This window comes from Melanaphis sacchari, unplaced genomic scaffold (assembly GCF_002803265.2).
Source record: "Melanaphis sacchari strain LSU unplaced genomic scaffold, SCAv2.0 Contig2102_pilon_pilon, whole genome shotgun sequence".
Lineage (NCBI taxonomy): Eukaryota > Metazoa > Arthropoda > Insecta > Hemiptera > Aphididae > Melanaphis > Melanaphis sacchari.
The window spans coordinates 5,148-17,380 of NW_020271044.1; the positions used below are offsets into that span (position 1 = coordinate 5,148).

The 12,233-nt window shown below is 28.5% G+C and overlaps 1 protein-coding gene across 1 annotated transcript; it reads left to right on the forward strand.

Annotated features, from left to right (window-relative positions):
* Positions 1-3,563: 3,563 nt before the first annotated feature.
* LOC112593855 (protein PF14_0175-like) lies at positions 3,564-12,228 on the forward strand (the record flags this gene model as incomplete). Its single annotated transcript, XM_025338434.1, has 5 exons — positions 3,564-4,876; positions 4,942-5,092; positions 6,747-6,825; positions 7,066-7,133; positions 7,257-12,228. Coding segments are annotated over exons 1-5 (5,340 nt in total), but the record flags the coding sequence as incomplete, so codon positions are not given.
* Between the last annotated feature and the right edge of the window lie 5 nt (positions 12,229-12,233).

Genomic DNA, 12,233 nt, shown 5'->3' on the forward strand with positions numbered 1-12,233 from the left:
AATTATTGTTATACTATAGTATTGCGGAGTGTGAGTGTATGACTACATTATAGTCATTGACTATAGAGTTCTATCAGTTTTATCAAACCATATATAATAAAATAAATTCAAAGGATAATAAATTACAGACATATTTGTTTTATAATAATTAATAATAAAACACTAAAAAAGAACCGACCTATCGGGATATTCTAAATTTTTAAATAGGCCAATCTGCCCCTGGATTTATAAATGGGTATAGCTTTTCTTTTCGTCAAATTGCCATCTGAGAGTGAACTGTTTGCACATAGTTAACTCTCATATGTATATTTAAAATACGCAATCTTCATATTTCATTAAATATTTTTATAGAATATTTATTTATGTACAAGTATTTTTAATTCATTGTACAAATATTTTAATTTATAAATTAATGCTTAATAAGTCACCAATAACAGTGACCCACTCAACACGTTTTAATATACAACAGTCAGCAGAATTGCTATCCATTTACTTACATTTTATGACAATAATTATGATTTTTTCTGTTTAAAATGATGAGCCCCATAAAGTCATATAGACATGATGGACTCTTCACTTTTGCCGTTCTTTAGTAATGGCCAGTCCGATTTTATCCATGCTTAGGATATTAAATAAATTATGTGTTAAAGACTTCAAATCCTTCCAAAAATATTCGATTATTTGTGTCTACTGTTTATGGAGTCAATATAAGCTGTAATATTATGGTGTCTTCCGATTTTATGTCAAATGTGATTCCGTTGTAAAAAATCTTTTAATAATAATATACTTGCGTTGACTAAACTTAAATAAATGATGTCATTTTTAAAAGATAGTTTAATACTATGCAAGGTTGTAAATTTAATGAAATAAAAAACTATTAAATAAACATGCAAATATGTACTAAAAAAAATGTCAAAATATGCAAAAATAATATTTAATATTTAAATGTTTTGATTATTATTTGATTGTTGAGCAGCTGAGCTATCTAAGATTATACTAGAGTAGCTAATAATAATAATAAAATGGTTTTCATTTTTTTTTTTTTTTAATAATATAGTTGTTGAAATTTTAGTTTTAATATTACAATTGTAATTTTTGAATCTTAAGCTAGGTTTGATCTTCATCGTTAGTAACACTCACAAAAATAAAAAAATATACTAAGAAAAGATTCCATTGCTACATTTTAAATTAAAATTTTTACCTTATAAGTTATTATTGCATTGTGCAATTAATGATTTCTTAAAATTTTCGAACTTGAAAGACCTCAGTTTAGTGCTAAGATATTTACCTATGTACCTACAGAGAAAATGAGCGTTTTACTTCTACCAATGTTATTGCGGAGCAAACTTGAAATATGTAATGTTACCAGTTAATATTTTTGAAATGTCATAAACAATTTAAAAATTATTAAATATACATACAATTTAAGTCATAGAACTGGTGACATACAGAAATATGCGTTTCATTTACATTTTACGTATTTATATATTGAATTTTATCAAAAAAATGTACATAATGATATACTAATATCTTTTTTTTTAGACCAAAAAAAAGCATAATACGGAAATAAAATGAAAATCAGTATTATAATGCTCTAAGCCTATAACCAGCTAAATATGCAGTAATATGCAAATACATTACATTCATAGTCTAAATAATAAGTTATTGCTATCGACACGGTTATATTAGTTTTATTTAACGCTTTTGACAATATTGACATTTGACAAGACCAAAAATACTTTTAAATCATATAATACCTAGGGAAATGAACCAAAATAACAACAATTAATAAGAATTAAAAATAGCCCCATATTCATAAGAAAGATCAAAAAATGTCTTTACGATCATTGGCGTGCGCAGGAGCAATGCCAGGTATGCTATAGCGGTCTGCGGAGCTAGCTAATCTTTTGTTTTTTACACTTAAGCTAGGTATTGACGTATAGTTTATAAACAGTATAATAAACATAAATCAGTTAAGAAATATTGACAGTTGGGCTTATTGATTTACAAATTGATGAATTTAAGAATTTATATCCTTTTGACTGAAGATTAAAACTATAATAAAATATTAGGTAAATTAAATTCATATAAATTGATAATAAATTTCAAAATTAAAATTATATTTTTACTTATTAACTAATGTTTTGTGAATTTTGTAATTGTGTAAAATTTAATTTAAAAAACATTTTTGATTTATGATGAGTTAAAAAGTTTGTGTACACCTATGCATATACGATATAACTTTTATAATATTGATTCACATTAATATTTAACTTCTAAATACCAATATCTTTATATTATTATTTGTATCATAAAACGAGATACAACTATACGAGTAACCATAGTCCATAGTATATAACGAGTATAAAATAAAAACTTGCCACGTTTCATTGAGTCGAAGGCAGGAAAAGTGATAATAATGACACTCGGGTGAAACATATTTATCAGTTAATGCATGTCAAATTGATTAATTGTCAGTAATCAGTGTATCTGCATTCCATATTTGTTTTAATATCTATTTGAGACTAGAATATTTCAAAATATATAATAAACTAAAAATCTTATTCTCATTTTCAAAAACGTTATATCGTTTTTCTAAAGGCTACCAAAATTAAATTTTAATAACAATTACTTAATGTTTTAACTAATAATAAACGCATTTAACATTTAGGGCTAGGTTTTCAATTGACTTAAATAAATTTACCCATAATTGTGTGATTTAGTTAAAATTTGAGCTCTGATTAATAATAATTTCCATCTTTCATTAACTCATTACAATTAGTATGACGATGTTAAATAACTCCATATCTATATTTAAAAAGGCATCACACACGCACGTAATCAGTCTTATAAAGTAAATGGCCAATTTTACGTTTACTACAATTCACTTTCCTCTGTAGTTTGTATACTTTAAGGGAATTAATTTATTAGGTAATCTAAAGGTAAGATTATTATCCGGGATATATTAAATTGTGTTATAGATGATTTCACTTTGAAGCGAGAATTATGGTCGTTTAAAAATTTACGAAAAAAATGTTCATGAATTGCACAAAATATTGTATCACTGGTCAGCACTTCAGTAGTTGTAAAGAATAAAGATGACGGTATCATGTTGGAATTCGGCGATCGACGATTAGATTGTGTTCACGGTGAATAACTGACGTAGGCTGTGGCAGATTAACTACCACAGTAACACGGTAATGTCGACACGCCTTTGAACAAAAATTCAAGTTGTTCGTCAGTGATATAAGAAAGGAAAAACGGTTAGCCTCTGATGGAAAATGTTTTTGACTATGTATTCGCCGAACTGCCGTTTGCACGTACGCGAGCTATAGTAATTTTTCAATCGTAGTGACTGCCGATTTGCGAGACGAATAAAATTACAATCGCACAACGCCCTGCAACTCGACCTATATCGTCGTAATCAATATTTTTCGATAATATAAATTAACGATACTGGGACTACGTCCGTCGTTTGCAAACAAAATGAGGGAACAAAAAATAACAAACACATAATAATAATAATATAGTATTTAAAATGTCGTGTACAATAATATTTTGGTAACGTTTATTTATTCATGGCACAATATGAGTAAAAATATAAAACACAAAATAGTTGATTGACAATAACAATATTGTCAGTGTTATCGCAAACTGGAAGCCGTGAGGTTGCGTGATGTCAACTACAGCTGTTGTATCTCGGATCACCCGTGCGCCGTCGTCGATTTTCTGGTATGAAGTATGAACTATGAACTGTTTTCGTTATCGCGTCGCGGACAGCACTGTAAATAAGATACGCGGAAAACGGTGCAACGATTAAGGCGCCTAACGCGATCAGACGACAGTCATAACTCATTGATTGAAGAGTGCTGAGTGAACCATATTTTATTAAAATATGAACGCAGTCGTGACAGCGATTGAAAATTGCACGACAAACGAGTAACAACAGTAACAACAGAACGCTTCGAACGAATTCTAAAGACTGCTGTGCTGACGAACGCGGTTTAGTTTTAGTGTTAACCTACCGGCCATCTACACCCCCACCATCGTCACTACCCTCCCAAAACTAAAACTACATCGTAACCGTAGCGCTATTGCGTCCCGACGACGGCGGCGGCGATAGGCTACAGGCACCGCACCGAACCCCGCTCACCGACGGTAGGTCAATCGCAGACCGCAGTCTCGTTTGCAACTCCGCGGTCTATCTACGTGCTACGACCGAGACGCTGACCACAAATGACGATTATTTTCGAATTCACGATGCTTAGTCCACAGTGAACACGGTCTTACCGTCCATTTTTTTTTTTTTTATTGCTCGTCCGTCGTTACGCCGCTGTCTCGCAAAGTCGCGACGCGCGGTGCATGTGTTTCGGCCGTGCGCACAAGTGTCAGTCCGTCGCGGTTCGCGCCAGTTGGTATTGTGTTAGCCGCACAAGCTCGCCTCGCCCGAAAGATTTGTTCCAAACTCGGTTAGCTCGCGGGTTTTCGTCGTCTCGATCATGTGATCGGTTTAGCACGTGTTTGTTTCCGCCGTCGGTGGTATTAATTTTCACGCGGTCGTTTATGTGCGACTATGGTGTACCATAGTCGTGCTATCCGAACATTCCGAATCAGTCAATTAGGCGATTTACTTGACATATCCGCAACTTCGTCATCCCCCTTCCCCTCCACATCGTCCTCTTCTTGAATAGCCGCCATATTTGTTTGTCGTACGCGCAATCCATCGGTTCATTTGCCGTCGAACCGTGGTAGCGTGAGTATCTGCGCCTGACTTGGTTACCTTCCGAGCCTGTTTCTTTCGTGGTCATGGAAGACGCCGAAGAATCGCCTCGGGACGAGGGCCAACCGTCTCAAAACGACGATCCCGTTCCCGAAGGTATGTTGTTTTCTTTGTCCCGTGATGGCCTGGTTTTAACCTCGCTTGATATATTTTGTCCCCAGAAGATCAACATTACTTCGACAAATTGCTGTTGCATCTTTGGTCGTTCTTGCCGTTTCTCACTAAAGTGATCGATAGCAGCGAACTGTTGAAAATTCAACCCGATCAGGTGCCCAAGTTGCAGTATTTGTATCAACTGGTGGACGCCAAAAGGTTAGCGTTTTACCTTAACCATTTATAATTTTTGTTAGTTATTTTTAATTTTTAAATTGGATAAGTGTACACACCTGTGTTTGGGTCGTCTGTTCTAAATTTAAATATCGTACATTATGTCTTTTTTTAGTTTAGTTTAGATACAGGAACTAATGACAAATGGTATTTGTGAAAGATTTTGAATGCCTTAAAAATAAAATCATTTTTAATACAAAAAAGTAAAAATGATTTTAATAGAAAATTTTTGGTTATTTAGTGTAGCTGATATTACATTAATACATGTTGATGTTCATGGTATATATTTTGTTAAGTACAATTTTAATTTTGTGTTATCGAGTCTTTTTCATTTTAATGCAGATATCTACGATTTATATGGTAAATTATAAGAAAAAAAACTTATGTTTATCAGGTCATTAATGCATTTGTGGAAGGTTAACTTTTAAAAATATATAATTACAAATTACTGTGCTTAAAATTATAATAAAAATTAATTAAACTAGGTACTTCCTTAATTAACCATCGTTTTAATATTTTTTGGCTATATCTTATTTAACATTTAAGTTTTATATCCTAGATATAATGTATTATGGTGTTTCAGATTATTAATGGGTTTGGATTTATCTTGTGATTTATGGTAAATACTATTTTGAAATTGCACCCTTTAATAAAGTCACTATGTAAAAATATTTTCATTCATTATCTTATATTTGCACTTATCTACTGAAAAAAAATTGTTATTTATGTACTTATTTCATTATGTAGATTCTTATTTATTAATATAATTATTTTATAAAAGTCAACAGTTAAATTTTTTTAACTTTAATGTTCAAAAAATATTAACTTCTTAGATTTCTTACTGTTTTTTTTCTATTATTATTAAGTTAGTAGCATATTTGAAGAGAATAGTTCAGTATTAACTCGTTTTTAATAATTTAAATTAAGCAATTTTCTTAAAACAGTATTCAGTAATAATTCAACTTTAAAATACTTATTTATATGAAACATTTATTTTCACATTATTTTAAATCCAAGTTTATGAGGTAGGTGGTAGGTACTATGGCCTAAAATTGTCTTGAAATGTTAAGCATTAATTTTGTAAAATAAAAAAAAAAAAAAACAAATACTTGAAATAGAGTTGTGTTTACATAGTTATTATATTGAATTATTATTTATTTAGTTCCCATAAATGATGTACCTATTGTGTCAATAATAAATATATTTGGCAAATTCTCTTTTTTTTTATTTTTAACACATTGAAAAGATTGTTTATTTTAATATTCAAAATCATTTCAGATAATGGTTGAATTGTTAATTTTTATTTAATAGTTTCTTAAAAATTACTATATTGGTATGTAAAGAATAAATTAACGGAAAATAAATCATTGTGGTGAAATATATTTTATTATTTTATGAAATAAATCTATTAATACTTTTATCAACCACCTTAATATATTACATATTATTACACTTTATTTCTTCTGTATTTTTCTTTTCGTATTTTTTTTTTTTTTTTTGTAATATTCATCATAATATAATTTAAAGTTAAGATTTAGAACAGTCAATTGAGTATTATATTTAGTATTAACTATATTATGTTAAAATATTTCTAACATGTTAATTTTATTAATATTTATATCATTATTATTTTTCCTAGGTTGTCGCCAGATCGATTAAAAATTTGTAAAAAAGTATTTCACGATTTATATGATAGATACAGTAGTCAGTTAAACTACGTAAGTATTTTATCATTAGTCTTAATTTAGTATAAGCATTTTTTGTTGTAATATATAATTAATTAGTTGTTTGAATAAAGTTTAAATGATGTTTTAGAACAGATTTTTTCCTTTTACATTTTATTTGTTCGTTTAATTCAAATATCTTGAATAAATATATTATAGTTGATGATTATGACATATTCAACATACACTAGTTGTAATGTTTTTATTTTAACTTATATATCTGAACTTTCACAGTATTTGCCTCCAGATTTTAAAACTAGTTGGCTGAAAGAAACCAAGTTAAATGACAATGAACATAAAGTGTAAGTAATAGTGAACACTTTTTATGTATTATTCATTTTTCTTATCTAATTGCGGTTTCAAATTAAATTATAAATATAAGATTTTATTAATTATTATTTTTGAATTAAATATTTTCCTTGCAGATCTTCAGAAGTAAAATGTTCTTTTATTAAAAGTAATCAAAACCAAAATCGTAAGTCTGAACTTTCAAATAATATATCAGTACCAAGTACTAATCACGATAAGATGGTAAATAATCAACCAGATTCTCTAGAAGATTTAACATCAAAGAATGAGAATACTATTGATAAAAGCTCAAAGAATATTATAATTAGCGAATCATCTAGTAGTAAAAATTTACTTGATGATAATTCGCCTAAAAAGAATTTACCTGAGTTTTCAGACAGCCGTTTAAGGCTTAATAAAGTAATTGGTTTTGCAGCCAATGCTTCCATTGAAAAACTTAATAAGTCTGATGCATCTATTCCACGTGCTGAACTTACTACACAAATTTTTAATGATATCGTCAAACAAAAAAACAATCCAGTTCTTTATAAGGATATGTTGAAAGGCATCAACATGGACGATATTGATGTTAACTATGTAAAAGAGGTAATAGAAGGTATAAAAAAAGCTAGTTGTGTAGAACCTGTTCAACCGCCACCATTACCACCATCAGATCTCATGGATTTGGGAACGTCAACAATAAATTTAATATCGACCACTGAACAAAATCCCCATAAAATAGTTACTCCTGATAATATTTTATCAAGTAAATCTACAAGCATTAATCGTCCACCATCAGACACTGAGTTAAATACATTGCATAAGACTGGTTCATCAAATGATACAAGTCAAAAGTTTATATCAGCATTAAAACCAGGTACATTAATTGATCTTGTAAATTCAAAAGTAAGTCGTACTTCATTGCATATTGAGTCTCTTAGACCAGTTATCAAAGCAAATGGAAAAAGTAATGATAATAAAATATCTGTTGCTGACATAAATGTACCCCGTGATCCAAGAATAAGAAATAAATCTTTATTAAGTTCTGAAAACAGTATTAGTCCAATTAATACACATGCTTCATTAGTACAAACTGCTTTTTCAACTAATTCTCCACATCTTTTTGCTTCAAATATAGACAATTCAAATTCCATATTTGAGACTAAAGCACAGGAAATTTCTGGATATAATGGTTTAAGTCTACCAAATCATACGAATAACCAACTGCTAAATCTACCGTTTCCTTCAGAACATAATGTTGGTGGTTCTATTCTGTTTAAAAATAGACCATTGTCTCAAAATCAAAACAGACAAAATCGTAATGATTTTAATCAATTCAGTAATTCTAGCCAAATACATGTTACTCCATCCCATAGTGAACCTATGGTAAAATATTGTGATCCAGTGCCATACAAGTCTCACAGTAATGATACAATTTCTAAGAGAGATCCTAGGTCATTTAAAAATATTCCAGTAACAAATAGAGTTCAGTTTCCTAATTATAAAGAATATAGAGAAGCCAAATATGGCAAAGAACAAAATAAAAGTTTTGAAAAAAATAAACAAATGAACCAAGTTCATGAGAAAATTGAAAAAAATAACATAATTGATTCTTCTTATAATACTTTTGGAATTGTAAATGAAACAGCTAATATTAAAGGTTTTAAGATTCCAAAAATTAAACATAATGGGGATCTTGTAGATAATAGTTCAGTAAAGGACTCTAAAACTAAAGTGGTTGAGAGTAACAAAAATAATGCAGATATCTTAAATACTGAGAAAATTGTCAAAGTACCTAAAAAAACAAATCACTTCTATCACGCCTTAAAACAATGTACAGTAGATGGTCAGAAAACTGAAATAATAAAAAGTAATGATTCTAAAAAGGACACCAAAAAAACTGAAAAAATCAATAATAGTCATACTGATAAAAACATGGAAATCAAAATAACTGAAAATAGTAATACAGATAGAAATCTTCAAATGAAAACAGCAGTTATTAATAAACCGGATAAAGATGAAAGTTGTCCAGATATTAACCTTGAAAAAATTACTGTTAACATTCCAAGTAAAGTTGATGATAAAGATAAACTTCCTAAATTTGAACAAAATGATAATTTAATAGAACCTACTAAACATAATAAGCCAAAGAAACCAAAAAAATATTCTAAAGAAAAAGAATTTGAAAAAATTGTAAAAGAAGCCGTTGAAAATTCATATAATGATGCATGTGGTCCAAGAACTAGAACAAGATGTTCTCTATTGAAAAATAAAGAAACTTTAAAAACTTCCAAAGTAAACAACTCAAAACCTATGTTTGAAAAAAAAAGTTCATCGAAAAATAATAAAAAATTGGAATTTGGTGAATGTAGTAAGAATCTTGATGATAATTTATCAATTCCAAGTATGATAGATGTTAGTGAATCAGTTGAAATTGGACATAATATTATATCATCTACTTCAAAAGAACAATCAGAAGTTGTAAATTCTACAACAAACGAAATCTTGTGTAAAAGTCAAGAAGAAAATATAGTTTCATCTAATGAGATTAATTCTACAGCAGATAACCCTAAAATTAATGAAAAAGTTTTAATTGACATTTTGAAAAATCCAAAATTTATGACTGTCATAAGTTTATTTCAAGATGAAAATAAATTGGAGAAACTTAACAAATTGTTAGAAAGTTCAATTGTTGGTAGCAATGATGATAAATTAAATAAAAATATATCAAATGAAGAACAACTTGATATTGACAGACAAAAAAAGATTAAAAGAAAAATGAAAAAAGAAAAAAAGAAACAAAGAAAAATGAAAAAAATTCTTGGTGAAGAATCTTCCAATGAAGAAAGTTTAAATGATATTTCAGATGATAATAATTTTAATCAAGCAGAAAACATAGTAATAACTAAAAAGAAAAAGAATATGAATGAATTAGATGAAGGTAATACTAATTCTGGAAATATTCTTGGTTATTCATCAACTGAACAACATAAATTAAAATCTGTTAAACGTAAAATATCTAATGAAAGCTATGGAAATTTTGAAATTCTTAAAGATAAATGCAAACCTGAATTAAAAGACCTTAAAATTGTTATTGCTAAATTTGATAAAAATATTAAAAGAAAAGAAAACTGTAGTTCAGATATTACCAGTACAAGCAATGATAGACTAACCAATAATGAACCAATAAATGTTGTAAAAGCACAAAAAATAAAACCTAAAAAGCCATTTTTAGGCCCATTAAGTGTTAAATTAGCAAGACAAAAAATGGAAATCAAACAGAATAATTCTAAAAAATCATTGAACAATAAGAACCAATTTAACTTTAAAACTAAAACAAGTGAAAAGGGATTTTCATCATTTTCTAGTGATTATAAAAAAAATGGAAAACTACTTACTGATACCTTGAATAGTATGATGAACGAACAACCAGTAGTTATATTACATCCTTTAATAAATCCTGAAGCATATGATGAAGTTGTTTTCAATAAATCAGTTGTACAGAATCCTAATACATCAACTGTTATTGAACCAAATGTTAATGTTAACAAACCAGAACTCAAAAAGGCTAGGTTGTCAGAATTAGATAAACTTCATGCTGATATTAGTGAAATGTTTGATTGTGATGCTGTGTTAAATGCTTCAAATATACGTCAATGTAGAACCAATAAACAAATTGATTATGTAAATACAAGTGTAGCTCCGTCAAAGAAAAAGAAAGCATCTAATATTGAACAATTGGATTGTAACGATGATCAAAACAAGTTAATTTGTGGTATAGAAAAACCAAAAAACACAAAAAAAAAAGTCAAAAAATCTACACTTAAATTAAATACAAAGAATAAATGTGTTAAAGAGTCAATGGCAAACAAAACTTTACCATCAATAATTGTAAAAACTGCAGTTTCAAAAAAAGTATCTGATAAAGAACCGAGTAAATTAAAAAAAAAAAAAAAGGAAAACAAGAAATCAAAGAAGTCTAATAACCAATTGAATAATTTCATTAATAACGTGGTTTTGAATGATGAATCTGAATTGAATAATCTGTCTAGCAATAAAATATCTACTGAAGTAATGCCTAAAGTTTTATCAGAAAATGAATTTAAAGACAAATCTTATTTTCAAACTACTGATAACATTTTGGAATGTAAATTTTGTAATTACAAAGATAAAGGATTAAATATTGTTCGTCATTATAAAGACCAACATCGTGGAGAGGAAGTATTACCGTCCAGATTGCCCAAGAATTGTACTGAATTATTAATACATCAGTCAATAAAAGAAAATTTTGGACATCAAAATTCCCAAGATTCAAAACCATTTTGTCTTGGGTCTGTAAATGTTAATTATACTTGTGTCTTTTGTCAAGTTATTTTTCATGATTATTTTAAATTTCATGATCATATAACTGGTCATACTGGAGAATATAGATTCAAATGTAAAATGTGTGATCAAATTTATTCTAATGAAGATGAATTGGATAAACATATTTTAGAACACACTGACTATGATAAAACTAATGGAATTTCACATCTAATATATCCAAATCCAATGTGGAGTAAGATAGTTTTTGGATATTTATGTTCCTTTTGCTATTATGTTCAACTTAATTACAAAAATATGGTCAAACATATGACATCGCGACATTTTTATGAAGATAAAAAATTGAATGGTCATTGGACAGTTATACGTATAAGTATGTCTATGGCAGATAAAAATTATATTGATTCTTTAATCAATTTAAATAATTTGGTAGGATGTTTACCTCCTACACAGGCTGATCAAGTTATTTCTAAGTATAATGACAATGAAGATCAAAACCAACAATTAACTGTAAGAGATATAAATATTCTACCAAAAGAGCAAATGCAACTTGATTCCGTTTTGTCTATTAAAAAAGAATCTAATAGACAAAATATTAATGCAATTCCACCAGTGTCAATTATTGACGAGAATTCATCAGAATTATCTATTTTTGAAAATCCACCAGACTTAACTATTGAAAATAATTCAGCAAAATTAACTGTTGTCGAAACTCCTTCAGAGTCAAATGTTGATGAAAATCTACCAAAAGAGCGAATACAACTTGATACCATTTTGTCTATTAAAAAAGA